General features: G+C 47.7%; 4 protein-coding genes across 6 annotated transcripts; 2 read left to right on the top strand and 2 right to left on the bottom strand.

Annotated features, from left to right (window-relative positions):
- Positions 1–47: 47 nt before the first annotated feature.
- On the bottom strand, positions 48–4,481 carry DFL_006713 (uncharacterized protein; the record flags this gene model as incomplete). Its single annotated transcript, XM_067636185.1, has 4 exons — positions 48–162; positions 228–642; positions 707–4,034; positions 4,101–4,481. The coding sequence occupies 4 exons, from the start codon at positions 4,479–4,481 to the stop codon at positions 48–50; spliced, it is 4,239 nt and encodes a 1,412-aa protein (XP_067487827.1).
- Positions 4,482–7,317: 2,836 nt separating this feature from the next.
- DFL_006712 (uncharacterized protein) lies at positions 7,318–8,038 on the top strand (the record flags this gene model as incomplete). Its single annotated transcript, XM_067636184.1, has 2 exons — positions 7,318–7,405; positions 7,629–8,038. The coding sequence occupies 2 exons, from the start codon at positions 7,318–7,320 to the stop codon at positions 8,036–8,038; spliced, it is 498 nt and encodes a 165-aa protein (XP_067487826.1).
- A 1,439-nt stretch (positions 8,039–9,477) lies between these two features.
- On the top strand, positions 9,478–10,578 carry DFL_006711 (uncharacterized protein; the record flags this gene model as incomplete). The annotated part of the gene is made up of 3 exons (XM_067636183.1): positions 9,478–9,662; positions 9,917–10,247; positions 10,321–10,578. 3 exons carry the CDS (start codon positions 9,478–9,480, stop codon positions 10,576–10,578), a joined length of 774 nt encoding a protein of 257 aa, XP_067487825.1.
- A 1,480-nt stretch (positions 10,579–12,058) lies between these two features.
- Positions 12,059–14,711, bottom strand: DFL_006710 (uncharacterized protein; the record flags this gene model as incomplete). Of its 3 annotated transcripts, none has more annotated exons than XM_067636180.1 (6): positions 12,059–12,625; positions 12,685–13,312; positions 13,367–14,001; positions 14,073–14,146; positions 14,205–14,264; positions 14,525–14,711. In XM_067636180.1, the coding sequence occupies 6 exons, from the start codon at positions 14,709–14,711 to the stop codon at positions 12,059–12,061; spliced, it is 2,151 nt and encodes a 716-aa protein (XP_067487822.1). The 3 variants fall into 3 exon arrangements, with proteins under 3 accessions (XP_067487822.1, XP_067487823.1, XP_067487824.1); XM_067636181.1 differs by having other exon boundaries at positions 13,367–13,998; XM_067636182.1 differs by having other exon boundaries at positions 14,205–14,237.
- Between the last annotated feature and the right edge of the window lie 3,614 nt (positions 14,712–18,325).

The raw sequence follows: 18,325 nt of genomic DNA, 5'->3' as shown, positions 1-18,325 counted from the left end.
CCACAGTCTAGTCTCGTAAGCTACCTAGATGCAAGACCATGGAGCGTCTACGCAACAATAGCACCTCTCCCCCCAATCTCCTTGACCCTCTTCAAACTCCTCTCCCCAACCTTCGCCTCCGGCAACGCCCTCCCATCCCCCTCGGTGCCTCCAAAAACCCAACTCCAACCAAATAAGCCAAATAAATCCCCATCAACCCCTCATCAACCCCACTCCCCCCAACCCACTTCTCATCATACCTCGCCAGCGCCCTTCTCGCATTCCCATCATCCAACTCCGGAGCCTTCGTACTCTGCGGCAAATTATCACACACAAAGTGAACAAGCGGATAAAGCGCATTATCCTTACTAACCTCCGTTACATGTTTTTCCAACGCGATCCTCCAGGGGATGTAATCTACTCGCTGGACGTTATAGCCGTAGACGGGTAAGGTGGCTAGGAATTCGTTAAAACGGAGACGTGGGTGGGAGGTTACTTGGGCTACCGCTAGGGGTGTTGAGGAGGGGTAGAATGTTGAGGCTACTACTACTCGGGCGACGTGGTCGACTGGGACCATGTTGACTGTGTTATGGATATCTGGGGTTTGGCCGAGTTGGATGCAGCCCTTGATCATACGGACGAGGAAGTCGTCGGTGTTTGTTACTATTTTTTAACAATATGTTAGTTTAGTTCTTAATGAGAAATATGTCAGATAGGAAAAACATACCGCCGGTAACCGTATCGCCAGTAACGTATCCTGGTCTAATAATCGTCCCCTTCAACCCTCTCTTGCCAGCTTCACGAGTAATATACTCTCCAACCCATTTACTCTGTCCATACCCATTGCCCAATCCAGACGCCGACCCTTCCAAATCATCATCTTCAGGAACACCAGCTCCACCTTGTTCTAAAATAGTATCGGAAAGTGCAACGTAATGGTCATTATCCAACACCGAAGTGGAGGATACGAATGCAAAACTCTTGGGTTTTCCGGTAGCACAGAGGTTTATAGCTGCGAGGGTACCGAAGACATTGGGCTTTCGAAGGGTGCTGTAAGGGTAGACCCAGTGGACTTGTGCGCCGTTGTGGATCACAAAATCTGCTTCCGCGGCGATGGTATTCCAGGTTTTGTCGTCGAGGCCTAGTTGTTCTTTACCTAGGTCTCCGGTGACGGGGATGATTCTGTCCTTCCAGGAATCAGACCAGGTATCATAGGCCTCGCAGCTGGCTTGGATTCTTTCGAGTGCCTTTTCAGGTGTATCGGCTCTGACATGTGCGTATACTTTGACCTTGGGTGCCTGTCTAGTCAAGAGCTCACGGAGAAGGAAGGCGCCGAGGAAGCCGGTGACACCGGTGAGGAATACGCTGTACTCCTTGCTTTCGTCAATTTCCGGTGCTGGTTCAAAGGATTCTGGAAGCCTGTTAACCAGTTCTCGAGCTTCCTTCGCATACTCCGACCCTTCTTTTCCACCATCGGTAGCGACAGATTCAGCACCAGGCTCGAGTCCTATCTCAACGCTCTGGTTGATCCTCTCCACTTCCGTGGCGAGACCACCAAGCGTAGGCTGTTTGAACACCAATCCCAAGGGAATTTCAGCTGCGAACCTATTTCTCACTTCAAAGATCATTCGAGTCGCAAGAATCGAATGTCCTCCGAGGTCAAAGAAACCATCTGTAAGCTGAATTTTATCTGTAAGAAGTGGTAGCAAGCTCTTCCAGATGTCTCGGAGCGCACGAGCAGTAGGTGACCACTGGGCATCATAAGCTTCCATTGGCTCTCCAACTGTGGATGTAAGTCTTCTTCTCCTTCCACTTGCAGCAGCAATGGTAGCAGTATCTGGGAATGGTAGTGCCGGCTTGTCGACCTTACCGTTGGGATTCAATGGCATTCGCGCCATTGGTACCACAACGGTGGGTACAGCGTAGGCTGGCAACTTGGTCGCCAAATACTTTTTGATATCTTGAATCAACTTCCTATATCTCCTCAGCCTTCTCACGATGTCGTCGCTCTCGACTTCAACGTCTCCCTCCGTAGCGGTCTCATCCGCACTCTCCATCGCATCCAGTTCATCATTCTGTAGAGGAACGATGTATGACACCAATGTTGGTTCCTCGTCCTTATCACGCTTGACGAGCGTGATGTTCTCTCGAACCAACGGGTGTTGCGAAAGATGCGTATCAATCTCCCCGAGTTCGATTCTGAATCCACGGATCTTGACTTGATCGTCTGCTCGTCCGGAACACTCAACATCTCCGCTGGGTGTATATCTCCCCAAATCTCCACTTCTGTACAACCTATCTCTAGGTCCCATATAAAACTCTCTCCACTTCTCCCCACCATCTTTGTCAGCCTCCTTCCACTGCGCTTCGTCAACAAACCAGTTTCTAACAAACTTTTGTTCCGTCAATTCTGGTAGCTGAAGGTATCCCTCCGCCAACCCAGCCGCACGAACGTAAAGCTCTCCGATTTCTCCAACTCCGCAAATCTGGCTGCGATCATGTCTGTTCACAACAAGAAGTTGAACGTCAACCATACCCTTCCCAGCCGCAATCACATCCTTCTGGCTCTGGCTGAAAGTTGCATCCTTCGCCAGCGATGGAATCTCAAAGTAAGAAACCGCACGCTGAGTCTCCGTTGTTCCGTACATATTAACCACATTGACATTCCTTGCAAGAGTCTGCAAGCGCAAACAATCACGCTTTGTAAGAATATCACCAACAAAGAATGCATGATGTAGCGATGGAATCTCCGCGCTAGCTTGTGCGGAGAGTAGCTGACCCATGGCGGGGGTTAAATGCGTAACAGTGCACTGATTCTCTGCCATCCATTCGGCTAGTCTTCCGGGTGTTCCAATATCGTTCATGGTTGGGACGTATAGTCTTGCACCCAAGAAGAGTGGAGTGAACATATCACGCTGGATAGGGTCGTGAGCAATACCGCTAAGCATTGTGAAACGGTCGTTTTCAGAGAGGTTGAAGGTCTCGGCCATCCATGGGAAGTAATATGTGAGTGAGAAATGGCGACCACGAACACCCTTGGGAATACCTTCGGAACCTGAGGTGAAAGACAACGTGGGATTGCTGTCCGGACCGACAACTACACCGGGGTTCCGAGACTTTAGTTCCGCCTGAGGTGACAGAACGTCGACACCACTGGCGTCTTTTCCACCAAGGAGGGTACCGTCCGATTGGATTGCCAAAGCAGGAACTCGGGTGACAAGTGAGAGCTCATCATCGATGTATTTGAGAACTACTGGGGATAATGTTCCTGCTTTTTCGATGACAACCAAAGCCTTTGGACGTGCGACAGAAAGGTAGATATTCTGTCTGTTTGGTGGATATTGAGGGTCTATGACAGAGAATGTACCACCAGCCTTAAGGACACCGAAAACGGCCACTACGAGATCCACACCACGATATGCGTATACCATTACTACATCTCCCAGTCGGATACCCGATTTGATCAAATGGTGAGCGAGGATGTTTGACGCCTCATCGATTTGACGATAAGTGAAGACTCGTTCAACGGAGCCTGACTCTGTGAAATCCGGTGTTTCGACGACGCATGGCCTATCCGGGTGCCTTGCAGCATTTGCAGCGAAAATATCATGAATAGCACCACGGAAGGAGCTCCACTTCAAATCCTTCTTTGGATCCGGAAGGACAGCCTGTTGCGACGGAGTGATAAGAGATATAGCGCCGACGTTAATAGTTGGATTAGCAGCTCCGATTTGAACGATTTGAAGCAGCTGCTCGATCATTAACGAAATACGAGCCTTGCTGAAGACAAGCTGGTTGTAATGTGCGCTCAAGGTGATTTCGGGAATAAGAGCCGAGGAGCGGAGGGATGTTTGAGAGAGTGGTTTGAGTTCGACGTAGATGTTCAAGTCGGTGTTTAGTTCGTTTGAAGCGAGGAATTGCTTTGAAGGAGCGTCTGGGGCGTGGTAAAGGGAGAGACGGAAGAGAGATGGAGGGGTCTTTGATTTGGCTTTCTTTTGGAGGTAGGAGAGGAGTGCAGAGAAGGGGACTGCATCGGCGGCACCGACTTGCTCGGCCTATATATCGCAATTAGCATCAGATGTTTATATAAAGAGTACTAGCAATAAATGGCTAGGGAATACCTTCTGGACGGCTTCCAAGACAGAAATGAAGTTGGTCTGTCCGGTAATCGGAAGACGGAGAACATATGGTTCTTTGGTTTCCGCACTAGTAGCGAGACTTATATCTTCATCGCCAGTGATTCTGAATGCCAAGATGGCAAATGCAGCCAACAGAATGGTGAATGGTGAAGCATGGTTCGAGCCATCTGTGATTGCCAGCTGAAGCAATGAGAAACGGGAGCTCTCGGAAAGAGTTATTGAGTGAACAGCTTCGACGACTCTGGATTCAGCGGGCTTTGGGTAGTCGGCGACAGATGTGAGCGAGGCAGTGGTGAGGTTCTTGAGCCTGTCTGCCCACCGCTCGAGGCGGGGTTCGATGTTTTCTGACAGGACGGCCGCCATCGTAATTGACAGTCGATTGATTGAAGATATCAATTGAGATCAATCAATTGGACATTGGAGATGTCCGGACAGGTTTTGAATGTAGATTGGTTGATTAGATGTCAACAATTTGTATGCTATGCGTCATTGAATGCCTGTCGGGTGGAATCACTAAAATTGTCGCCGGCATCGGTTGCTGTTGGTGTCGTCCGATGTCCACAACACCGTACACCCGGCTTATATATTACAAGCTGGATCATATTACCAATTATACTGCCCTTTGAACGTTATATTTGTAGACTCCTACGGGTATATATAGTAGAGATGGCAAGTGTCTACTGTTCTGAGGGGGATATATCTCTCTCGATATACTCTTCTTCTTTTTTTTAGGGGATTAGGTCCTTTGTTAGGTAGACTTGAAGCACGGGCCAAGTCCGATACATATTAAAGATACCTCATATTTCAGTACCTGTAGATAGAGCATTGTATACCTCGCAGACGGCCGAAACCAATGACTGCAGCGACAATACTATATTAATATGCATATGGCGATATTCCGTAGCCAAGTCTTGTCCATACGACCAACCATCCAATCCGCGAATACCCAATTCAGCCAACCAAGTGCCAGTGCAAGTGCAAGTCATACAAGTGCAAGTACTATCGATATGGGAGTAGCCCGAAGCGGGGCAGACGAGGTATGGCCACGGCCATGTATAAGCCCCACTTTCCCGATCCAACCTCGCCGACGTCCCTTCTTCTACTAGCGTCATCTTTTGTCCGGTTCTTCCTCCAACTGATCCGATCTTCTTGTTTTCTTGTAGCCTCAAACAAGACTTTTACAACTTACCCGCTAGTATACTTTCCTGGTCAACGGGCTATCGATTTAGCCTTCGTAATGGCGTGGGACACATCGCGCACCGATCTTGTGCCGGGGACCCAATTGCAGCCTGCCGTTTGTCATCGATGAACATATTCCGCAGTTCAAGAAGAAATTGAATCGGCACGGATGGACGTGAACTAGTCCGAACGGCAATGGTCAGAGCTAGAGCTCTAGAAACTTACCTTGCAAGCTTGGTCAAACATCAATGGCTGAATTCATGAAGGAAGTGAGTATGGTGCATCGAATAGCGGCATCTCCTCTCTCCGCCTGGGGCAGCAGCGTGATCTCAGTGGCCATGATGGCAATGCAGCAATATCAAATCGAATCGAAATCTTCCCTCTGCTCCATCAGAGCTTCTTCTTCCTCTCCCTCGTCATCTTCTTTGCTTGCTAGCATAGCATATGCACGAGCATCCCACAGAAACCTGCACGCGAGCTATTACATACCCACAGAAATTCCATGCATGGAACAAAGTACCCAAACTTCCGCGGGGGGCATACGTCTAGACGAGACCAATAACATGACAAAAATCCTGTGTGTATTGCGAAGTGGGTATAAGCTTAATAGAACGGACCATATCAAACCTAGGATCGAAAAAACGTGCGAGAACCCGCCCCTCAGGTTGGCTTGTGGCCAGAAGATCCGAGGGAGCGGAAGCCAATTGAGAGACTCCGACAGGGGATCCATAGCAAAAAACGAGCAAATCAGCACCCCGCACAGCTGCTATACCCTGTGACACCAGAGAATTAAAGCTCTTGCATACATATGCATATTCCGACCAGCATTAGCTGGAGTACTTGGGAAACCGTTGAAGATTTTTATACACTAACCTGACGACAAGTGCTCGAGTCGGGTGTCGGTGTTCCTTTTCTTCGCTTCTCCTCCGATGATTCTGTCGGGCATATCATACCATGCTGCCTCATATCATGGCCCGAACTAACTGAGAAGCTACCCTTGCTAGCCTGGCACCAGTCAATCGCATCTAGAGGAGCATTAGTTTAGGATGTGCTTTTGGATGACCGGGATTGCTGCGCATGTTGGTTCCTAACAATCTTTTTTTTCCTGGTACCAAATTTTTTATTTTTGTGGCCTATCCCTCATAATTCATACACTCTTACATCCACCTGGGCTTTTTTATATCCACCGCTCCGTCCCCTCTACAGACCTCAACCATGGCCAGCCTCATATCGTAGTTCTCTCCTTTCCATCTCCCTCTCTCTTTCCCTCTCACTCGTTCTATTCTCGTCTCTTCTCTGTCTTGGTGTTCTCCAGCGTGGTTAGTAATACCCGACTGGTCCTGGAAGGGCAAAAAAAGAAGCTTGGACTTTTTTTTTTCTATCCGTACCACTGAGAGACCTCCTCCTGCTCCTCCTCTTCCTCCACTTCTCCTCTCGGGACTAGTAGTCAGAGTTAGAGCCCCTCTTATACTCCTCCTCTTTTCTCTCTTCCTCCTTTTCCGCTCCTTCCTGGCTCCTCGGAACCTTTCTAACGACCAAGCTTGCAAGCTTGTTCTGTTGCATGACCCACAACAAACCTTTTTTTCTCTCAATATCGTCTCATTGTCATCTGTGCCTCTTCTGACTTCCTCCTTCTCTTCCTCCCTTTCTCCATCCTCTCGATCGATCCCATCTTCCATCTCCCCGGACTCTTACCCTTTTTTTTTTTTTTTTTCTTGCCCGCTTTTTTGCTGCTGTCGGAGCTGGTCCCTGTTCAGACGACAGAGTGCCGGTGCAGTGCCTGGAATTCACTTCAGCTCCACCAAAACCCAGAGCAAAAAGGAACCCCTAAAGCTTTAACTCCACGAGGAAACGAAACCTCACCGAAAACCCTCCATCCGGAACTCGAAGCCAAAAATACAAATACTCCGCCAATTGCTTCAATCGGACCATCTTCCCACCGGTAGCTCTACAGCATCCCCTTTCATCTTGCCATCACCCAAATTCCGGAAAATAAACCTCGTAAAAGAAAACACCAGGAATGGCGCAGGCTTCAATGACATCGTACCAGGCCAGTTCGAGCACCCACAACCGATCTATGGAGGCACGTGTTGGGAGGACAAAACAACGTAATTCTCATTCTCCCCTGAAAATACCTTAAAAAATAGCCCGACCCATCCAAAAAAATAAAACCTCCGATGTATGCACCAAATATTTCATTACAGCTTGTTGTTCGAGATTTCTTGTTCTGCTCCTTCTGGCCGTTGAACCGGATAATCGTCGAAACGAACGAAGAGGAAGAAAAAAACCACCAAGCGAATACCAGGCTAACCCAAAGAAAAACGCATATAGGCTATGGTCCAGACGGCTCCCGTCTCGTCGCCGGAATCGTCCCCCTCAACAGCGACAAAACCAAAGTTCTGATCGTTGAATCCACCCGAAAACCAAACTGCTGGGTCCTCCCGAAGGGCGGCTGGGAAACCGATGAAGAAAACGCCGAAACCGCAGCCCAGCGAGAGGCCTGGGAAGAAGCTGGTATCACCGGAAAGGTCACAAAGGCCTTAGGCCAGATCCGGGATAATAGGTCGACAGCGAAGGCCATCTTCATATTCTTCGAGATGAAAGTTGAAGAGGAGTTGACCGAATGGCCGGAAATGAAGAAAAGGAAGCGAAAATGGGTTGCCTATAAGGAGGCTGCTGAAAAATTCGGGAGCAGATCTGAGATGCTGGATGCGCTGGAGCGATCGAGTATCAAGAAGTAGACTGTGGAGGGATTCGGGACAGGGTAGCTAGTCAATTTCATCAGAAGGAAGGGAGAATTGAACCAGGAAGTGCCATCAAAGGAGCGCCTGAAGAACCCCTTCGGTCTATGAAGACGTATACCTTTGCTCTTGCTCCCAATATTCCCCACTCCCTCGATACTTCACGCGCTATCATCCAGGCCTCCTCTCTCTGGTATTTTCTTTTCATTTACGCCTTACTAGTATAATCTCCAAATAACGAAAGCTCTTGCTTTTCCTCCAATTTTTCTTCAAATTTTTTTCGGGAACCACGGTACTACAGGCGTTTATTTGCGTTTCTCAATTTCTACAGAAAAAAAAAAGAAGATACTCCCAAAATCCTCCTCATATTCGAAACTACCTTTCCCCTGCCCTCGAATCTTCTTTGTTGAATATAATATCTTATTCCGTACCTTTGCCAGTCGCCATTTCACGAGGAGTTCCGCTGCTGTATGCTGGCTGTCTTTTTATTTTCACTATTATCTTATCTTTTCTTTTCCTTTTCTGCAGGGTGTTTTTTTCGCTTTGCCGAAATAGAAATATCGATATCTATGAGAGATTACCTTTATTTTGATCTCCCTATGATACCAATTCCTTTGTTCTTCTTCCTTTTCTCTTATAGATATTTTACTATTATTACTTTTTGTCCAAATTAGCTATAGATCTAGATTTTAGGGGGGGTTAGAAAGAGAGAAACGGAGTTGAAGGAGCGGAGAGTCTAGAGATAGCAAATATATCAATCTATCTATTGGACATCGTGATTTGGTATCCCGTCGGGGGGAGGCAATGAACGATGTCTGTAATTACAATTTATCACCGGTCACACTATAAATTTGTCATTGTCTAGAACTATATAAAAAGCCCAATTGGAAGCACACGACCTCACCGAATCTCATCTGCAGGGTATAAATGCACAAGACATGACAATACATACATAAATCCCCCCAAGGACATCCCGGCCCTGGACATCTTTGTCCCGCTTCAAACAGCCAGTCAAACCCCCTTCCGCCCATCCGGTGCTGATCTTCTGCTATCTAAAGATAACGAACGACAGAGACCCGGATATGGATTAAGTACTTATGTATCACAGTGGCTTAGAATAAAGCTACTTTATTTTCAGCACCTGCATGGCATTACCTTTAACAGGGGATATAAACTACCCCGCCAAAGCAATTAGTTTATAGAATGCCGTTCCCCTCCCTCATTCGACAACCACATATAAATCTTACCTAAAACCTTTCCCCCGCTCTCCCCAATCCTCGGTTCCTCCCCACTATCCACGCCCAAATCTCCTCGAGTACATATCCCCGTTTTTTCTCTAGAATTCTTCTTCTATCGAATAAGCCTTCGTATTTATACCCACGTGGTCTTCCCTTTGGACCTTATTTTTTTGGCCGCTTTACTACCGGTATACTGAGAAGATGTCCCACTCCCACTCCCACGACGGCGGTCATTCGCACTCCCACGATGGATCCGGTTTCAACGTCCAAGAACACGGTCATTCTCATGAAATCCTCGATGGACCGGGTTCATACCTTGCACGCGAGTTACCAATTGTCGAAGGGAGGGATTTTAAGACCAGGGCCTTTACGGTGGGGATTGGTGGGTGCGTTCTTTCATACTTTTTTTTTTTTTCGTAGCATGCAGGCGAATTTGAAGGTTGTTTATATGACGTAATGATAATTGAAGGGTTATCGCACGGTCACCGAGAAGCTTCAACTTTCAAGTTACCCGCTTTTTTTCCATTTCATTTTCTTTGGTTTGGAATTGATGGGAAATAATCATACGATCCATCCACCACCACCCACATTCCAATTGACCCTCTCTACACCCCAACCCAACTGACCATGCCTACCATAGCCCCGTCGGCTCCGGCAAAACCGCCCTGATGCTCTCCCTCTGCCTCCATCTCCGAGACAAATACAGCATCGCCGCCGTAACAAACGACATCTTTACGCGGGAAGACCAAGAATTTCTCGTCCGAAACAACGCCTTACCCTCCGAACGTATTCGCGCGATCGAAACCGGTGGATGTCCACACGCCGCCGTTCGCGAGGATATTTCACAAAACCTCGCTGCGTTGGAAGATCTGCACGAGGAGTTTAATACTCAATTGTTATTGATTGAGAGTGGTGGGGATAATTTGGCGGCCAATTATAGCAGGGAGTTGGCGGATTTTATTATTTACGTCGTTCGTATCCCCTCTCCGAGGCTCTCTCCGATCGCCCCAGGATTCTAATCAAAACGTCCTATGAAAATTGCAGATCGATGTCTCCGGCGGCGATAAAATCCCTCGAAAAGGCGGTCCGGGAATAACCCAATCCGACCTCCTCGTCATAAACAAAACGGATCTGGCACCTTACGTCGGAGCTTCCTTGGAGGTTATGGATAAAGACGCCAAAAAGATCAGAGAAGGAGGGCCTACGATCTTTGCCCAGGTGAAACATGGTGTCGGTGTTGATGAGATTGCGGGGTTGATATTGAGCGCTTGGAGGAGTAGTGGTGCTAGTTCTACTATGTAGGTTGCTTGTGCTGTTTTATAGGGTGCTGGGGATTTTGCGGGGGCGGGGTATGGTGTATATACGGCTTCTGCACAGGACTGATAGGTGGGGCTTAACAGCTAGGGGCCGGCGTAAATCCATACCCCCTAGGTACTATATATAGATATATCAAAAATCCGGCAGTACGATATCACATTTACAATCCCACCAAAAGTCTCAACTACCACAAAACCCAAGGCCAGGAAAAACTCTCCAAAAGTAAACGAGAATATAAATTTGCTTTCGATAGAAAAAGGACCCGGTATAAATTTCTGTTTCGGTACCAAGTAAAAGTATAAAAAGAGATGAAAGCCACATGAAAATAACAGTAAAAACGACGTCTGTATAATCCAACAATCAAAAGTAAGACTTTCAAAGTGATATAATAAATCAACGCCCGCTATCCACGAAAGTAATAAAAGAAAAAGGATTAAGAAGATAAAAGGAAGAGTAGAGGGGCACCCCTTGACACTGCACTGGAGGAGGGGAAGAGCGGACGTAACATCAAATTTAAACAGACAGAACAGAAAGAAGTGTAAGATATAAAAAAAAATGAAAACAAACCCCATCAAGTGCTCATATAATTTTGGTGTGAAAACAGAAAAAAGTAAAAATCCCTTCGATATTTTTTTGGTGTGAAAATGACAATTGAAAAATGACAGCCCCCAAAATCCGATATATGGCAAAATATAAAAAAGTACGAAGAAGTCGATAAAAAAAATAAGAGTCCAGCCGCTTTTGGGTCGAGTGGCAGATTCCAAAAGAAAGAAAAAAAAGGATATGGACAGAAAATCAGCGGTGGGGGATGATGATAATCGAGGAAGTGATAAAATATTTCCTTTGTTTTTTGAGTGAGGTTCTCTATACACAGGTGATCAAGAGAAGAAAGAGAGATATAGAACGAAGAAAAAAAAAAAAGTAGGACCCATCCGATAACCCTGAATACAGTAAAAGGAAAGCCCAAGAAACCGAGGTATATGAGGGGGAACAATAAAAGGGGAAGGGAAAGTATTAGATTATTCCGTTGAAGCCGGGGAACGTATGCTGATGAACGAGAAGCAATAGGAAGCAGTACCCAAAAACAATATGCATGATGCTACGCGGCCAGAACAGTAAAATCGGGGGGGTAAAAAACGACTGAAAAAAGTGAGACGGGACGAGATGTTGGATTCGCCGAGATCGATGGTGGTGTATATAGGATGCGAGAATAAGGCGAGATGGGTACGGTGGAGGTTGTATGCGGAGAGGAGTAAAAATCGAAAGGGATATATAAACGCGTGTACTCATTATCAGAAACGTCATCTACAGCTGCTTGAAAAACAGAAAGCCTCGTTCGTGAAAAATAAAAGAACGTCGACGGGTATTCGCGGACCGGGGTATATCGTATCGCATCAGACTGCAACAAGCAAGGAGCAAAAGCGTCGTCAAGCAAAGAGAAGAGATTGACCAAAACGACTTAGCGTCACGATGTCTGCTTCTGTCGTTTGTTCGCGTTACCGGTCCTTGGACTTGCCTTAACCTTCGCGGGTGGAGGCACGGGTTCGCCATCGTCCTGGGCCTCGGTCTTAACGCCGGCCGTGCTGGCTCTCCTGCGCTTCCCCGTGACGTTCGGGCTGGTGTTAGGGTTAACCGATGTCGCGCCGTTGGCTCCGTGATGCTGTTGAGAGTGCTGAGCTGCCATGCTAGGGGCTTGCAGATGAGCTTGTGCCGGGGACGGTGTGGCTCCGGGGATACCATTCTGGGATAGGTGTGGCGAGTTGGGCATCGCCGGCGATCCCTGGATCCCCGGAGGGACTGCATGTTGCATATGCGGTGTCCCCATCCCCAGCAGTTGCTGTTGTTGCTGCATGTGCGCCTGTGCCTGTGCTTGAGCCTGATGAGCCTGAGCCTGGGCTAAGTTCTGCTGGTGGGCCAGTTGCTGGTTTTGAAATTGTTGGACATATGCCTGCAAGACCTGCTTGGGTTCCAAAGTAGGGTTCTGTTGTGAGAACACAAATAGATCCCGCATACTCGACAACGTTTCTCCCAACTATATTGTTTGTTAGTATGCTGTTCATTTGTAGAGGACAAGGGGACATCCAATCTTACCTCCAAGAGCTTGAAGACCTGATCAGGAACACCCCATTCACCGATCGGGCTTTCCGGTATCGCGATCGGAGGCGGCGGAGGCGGTTGCTGAAGTTGCCTCTTCCCTAGCCCCTTTGCGTTTACCCTCGGAGAAGCTTTCTGATCGGGCGAGCTCGTTAACGATCGGATGGTGTTTGTGAGGATGAACCGAGGGATGTATTCGGTATGCTCGGCGGTATCAAATTCCAAACAATCGATTTGTGCGGCCACGTTCAACTGGGCCCGGAGTGTTCCGTGCGCAACAACCTGGGTACCATTCTCGAACCAGTAAACGAAGCTCGTCTTCTGGCTCTCGACTACGGTCTGCCCGCTCATCTCTCGCTCCCGTGCGTTCTCCATCACAAGCTGGATATTCTTGATACCATATTCGTATAGCGAGTAATAGTACCGTGCGAGTACCGGAGTCGTTATTTCGAACCGTTTGGTTTCTCTGGTCTTGGATCGCCACAGATTGTGTCGCATGACGCCGGAATGGGAGTAAAAGTCGTTAACGAATTTTCGCCAATGGTTTAGATCCCGCTTGTTGCCTTCCACCGAGCTCAGATGCTCGCAGAACTGCAGCAATTTCAGAACCCCAGCGCCAATTTTCCTGGGAGACGGTGTTAGTAGGTTCGCGATAGGTCCATATTGTGCAGCAACATACTGTTGGGGTCGCATTAATGCCTGCTGCTGCTGCTGCTGCTGGGCATGCTGGGCGGCGGCGAGTGCCATGTGTTGTTGTTGCTGTTGGTGCTGTTGCTGTGGATTCGGGGCGACCTGAGCTTGGGGGGTGGCTTGATTCGGTTGAGGGGTCTGCTGAGGTGTTGGTTGCTGCTGTTGGTTCTGCTGGTTCTGCTGCTGCTGAGCTGCTGCTTGTTGCGCCTGCTGTGCCTGCTGCTGCGCCTGGAGAGTTTGCATTGTCTGCTGCGGGGTAGGTTGCTGAGAATTTGGCTGCGACTGTTGCTGTTGTTGCTGTTGCTGCTGCTGCTGCTGCTGTTGTTGCTGCTGCTGTTGCTGCTGTGCTTGAACCTGAGCCTGGGCCTGTGCGGCTTGTGCCTGGGCTGCTTGAGCCTGAGCCTGAGCCTGGGCCGCCTGTGCTTGAGCTTGTTGCTGTTGCTGTTGCTGTACGTGCGCTTGCTGCATGTGAACGGCTTGTTGAATGTGCGCAGCTTGTAGTTGCTGCTGCATCTGAGCCTGCTGTTGATGTTGCTGCTGCATATTAAGAGCAGCGTTCTGCTGAGCCTGGTGCATCATCTGCTGCTGGTGTTGCTGCGATATAATTCGTTGTTGGTGTAGCTGCTAAACTCGGAACAAGAGAATGTGAGCGTGTTGTTCCCATAAGGCGATAAAACGTGGGGAACCATGCTTACTTGTTGTAAATGTGCTGGCATGGCGCCGGCACCAACTGGCGCGCCGGGAAACCCAGGGTTTATGCCTGGATGACCTAAATAGCGAGGTTAGAAGGATATCCTCGGAAATGTGGGGGATAACGAAGGACTGACCCATGGCTCTTCTTTGGTATTGATGTAATAGACCTGGATGCACATTAATATTTCCCATGACTGGAATTTTTATGAAAGAGGAGAGCAAGGTCGTTTCGTTAGCGGGCCACCGTAAACTTTCAACCAATTCGCGCATCCGAGAAATTTAAGAGTAGAGTTTTTGACTTTTTTTTATTTATTTTGTCGTTGTTGGACCACGAGGGAATGAAGATGTTTCCCACGAGGATCGGAAGTGGCTTCAGAATTTACACGACCTTTCGCAACGACAGAGTGATGAAGTGGGAATGGAGGGGAGTGGGAGGGGGGAGTATTTGGCTTACTTGGAGCAAATTGCTGTCCCTGTAATAACTGAGGGGCCATGCCGGGGGCGAGGCCCTGATGTGGATTTAAATGTTGCATGGCAACAGAATTAGGCTGGCCAGGAGGACCAGCGTGCATTTGTGGTTGAACTGCGTGTTGTGGTACGGCGTTCAGCTGCACCGGATGAGGGTACGCCTGTGCCATCATCGTGGATCCCGTGGAGAGAATGAATAGGAACGCTTGTTACGTTTCCTATTCCCAAACGACCGACGGAAGAATAAATGTATATACCAAGGGGGGTATTTGCGTGAAAAATCGGAAACACGGACGGGAGGGGAGTGTAGGAGCAAACTGGTCGAAGACCCGAAGCAAGACCGTCGTCGACGTTGTGTGTCACCAGTGGCGAAGGAGAGATGATATATATCTAAATAAGATTTTATCGGAGTGGAGTGATTGGGCGAGAATAGACGCTTTCGGTGGTGCAGACGCGCTTAACCAAAATATATACTGTCGTAAAATATAGAATATACCTGCATGAGAAATTGTAAACGAGATATTCGAGAGAGCGAGAGTGTGTGAAAGAAGCCGGAGCGAACGATCGTGGAGAGATGGATTGAGAAGGAAACGTGCGACGGGAGGAAAACACGGTTGAAGTGCCAGCCATGCGGCACGCCAGGAAGGAAAAAAAAATAATATAGAGAGGCAAGTCGAGCGTGGTACAAGACAGGACAGGACAGGACAGGACGAACAAATGGATGAATGCAAGCAAGGAAGGAAAGGATCTGGGTCGCAAGGATTGAAGGCAAAATAGTCCCCCACCCCGAACAAACCACACGAGCAGTCAAGCAAGCGCAGCGGCGACAGGCAGGCCAAGGAAAGAGGCCGGACTAAAAATGGGTGGCGATAGGATACGAAATGGTACGATAGGAGTTGAAGCGTTACAATCACGGCTGTTTGGGATAAGAAGGATAGATAGGCACCTAAGCGGGAACGGGAGGGAGAAAGGGACGAAGGGATAACATGGAATCCATAGGAATACAGAACAACCAGCATCCAAGGTTTTGTTCTTCTTACCTGGCGAGGGAACAAAGCACGCAAACAAAGTAGCCGTCGGGGAGAAAGACGGGACAGATGGCGGGAAAGAGAGGAAAGTAGGGGAATCGTGATGCAGCGAGAGATGTCTATGTTATAATGGCGATGATGAGGTTGTAGTTGATGTTGATGAAGAGGCCGGTGGGAGTGCGAGGAATGGTCGGATGGCGATGTGTTGTTTTGCGGTTGTCTCTTTGATTAGTTCCGTTTCCCTTGACAAAAATGACCCAGCTGGACTGCAGACAACTGGGAAAAAGGATGAAGCCGGAGAAGAAACAGATCTAATCCAGGGACCGTGGAAAAATAAGGTCTTCTTTCGGAGATGAACGTGTATAAGGGAAAATAAAACAGAGACAAAAAAAAAAAGTCGACGTTCGGTGGCGGAGGGGAGAAGGACTGAAAGGGGAGGGAGGACCGGCTGGAAAACGGAGATTTGGCTGGTCTGTCTGTTCGGGTCTGCTCAGTTCGGTTCGAAGTGGTGTGGTTTGGTGGGCAGAACAACAGCAGAGCAACAGTGCCTTGTTTGTACCGCTGGCTAACTACCTGGCGTCGATACACTTAGATCGATTGAATGATAGGTTGGCTTCAAACGAAGGAGAGGGTAGGAAAAGAAAGGATGGGGAAATGGCGATGACTTCAGTGTCTTCCCGACATGCGCATGTCTTCCTTATCCTATTCTATATCTTCTTTCCTCGCTTCTTCGTGATGTTTTCAAGAACACGCTCTCGTTCTCTCACTAGAAAACGGAATAAAATAATAATAATAATAATAAAAAAGGCGAAGTGGAAAGAATCCCGGTAATGTACCGATTAATCCGCAATCGAAAAGTCCGAGAAAAATAAAAAATAAAAAATCACAGAACCAAGAAATAAAAAATAAAAAAAATACTAACTAACAAACGAACGAACGAATGGCTAAGAAGTAACGATGCGATATGAGATTAAAATCACAGGGCCTGGTTGCTCCTGATCGATATCTCTTAATCGCCGGTGTTTGGATATTTCCAACTAGCTATGTCTTAAACGCCAGCTTGTTCTTGTTCGTTTGAAGGAAGGGATGGAGGGCCTGGTGGCGGGTCGTTCGTTCGTTTCGTGTACGGGCGTTGTTGGGACTTCCTGGGGTCCTTTTATTTTTTTGCGTTCAAGAAAGAAAAGGACTGGAAATCGGTTGGACTTGTCCTCGGGGGTTTCTTATGAGCCGGTCCTGAACTGGAACCTGCGTGTCCGTCGGAGTATGTATGTGCGCACGACCCTGGGCCTGGTCCTGGTCTCTTTTTTTTCGTCGTTCTCGGTATGGTAATTGGAACGGAAAACAAAAAAGTAAACTGCACGGTCTGTTGTCGCGATTTAATAATCCGATTAGAAAATTATATCTTTGATATAAAAAAAACAAGGCCTCAGATTGTGCCGTCAACGGTCGGACCGAGTGTGAAATTTTTCACCGATATACAGCAAGTACTCTATGATACGAAAAGCAGAGTACTAGTTGGGAGATATATCGACGCGGGAACAACCTGTCGTCGAGGGGTTTCCGTCCAGTCGCAAAAAGTAACCTTGATCCCAGGAACCTCAAACGATACTTTCGTTTAAAAACAGAAAAGAAGGTCGACTAACTTGATAAATCAACGTACCTAGTTATAATAAGTATCGGCCTTTTTCAAGTCGTCGTCTGTTTGTTAAAAATGGGAATAGGGACCGAGGAGTACAAGATACAAAAAAGGTCGCTCCGCAAATCCAAGAGGCGGGGTGCGAAAAAGAGGGCCCTTATTTGCAAGAAGTTAATGGTGACAAGAGGAATGCACGGGTGGTATTCAGTGGTGCGAAAAAATAATAAAGATCCTACGCAGGCACGCACACGGAGCCGATACAAAGATAAAGTACCTGTTACTGAGCAAGTATCCTGGGAGATCACACCACGTCGCTTGCGGTTCTGCTTGTCGGAAAATTCAACGGCTATCCACGTCGGATTGTCCAATGACGAGAAAATAGAAGGTCGAACAGGTGACAAGGACGGATGATGTAGGAGACAGATGCGAGATCAAGATCGCGAGAGGATTCCGTGATTCTCTCTTGAGAAATTGGTTTCCAATGGAAGGAGAGTGAGAAGAGAAGAAGAAAACCAAGATCTTGAATTCGATTTTAATATTCGACTTGCAGTGGTGGAAATAACAGGCCTAGATTTCAAGTCGACCTTGTCCGCTATCCTAACAAACACCCTCAATATCAATCAACTATAATTTGATCGATTTTCTTAGCTACAATTTCCAGGAAATTACGTCTTTGGTAACGAAAAGATAATCAACTGCTAACACAGGAGCCTACCAACGTATGACATTGATCACAAGTTGACGTTGCCCGCAGTAATCCAATATCAAAATAAGCTCCAAAACGGCGCAGTAGCGAGATATCACGATGACGAGTTGGATATGGTTCTACCACTATCGCCAGTTCAAAATCTGCCCCACACTGCCGCCCTCCCACCCGCCAGCTCTGGGCAGGTCTGGTAGGGCCGGCCGGCCATTTGGCTTCTTAGCTGCACAGTGTCGTGCATTCCACTATCTCTTTCACCCCAAAAGTTTCTTGTTCAGATGAAAAAAATAAAAAATAAAAAATGATACTACCGTACAAAAAGGTTCCCTTTCGTTCCCCTTCCCATACAAAAAGGTGGGCGCGCACACCCCTTTTTCGGAGGCATTAATTGTCATTAATTTCACCTGTTTCGGTTAGACT

This window comes from Arthrobotrys flagrans (assembly GCF_004000055.1).
Source record: "Arthrobotrys flagrans strain CBS H-5679 chromosome Unknown unitig_8, whole genome shotgun sequence".
Taxonomy (NCBI): Eukaryota; Fungi; Ascomycota; class Orbiliomycetes; order Orbiliales; family Orbiliaceae; genus Arthrobotrys; species Arthrobotrys flagrans.
This window is presented reverse-complemented; position numbering and strand designations above follow the sequence as displayed.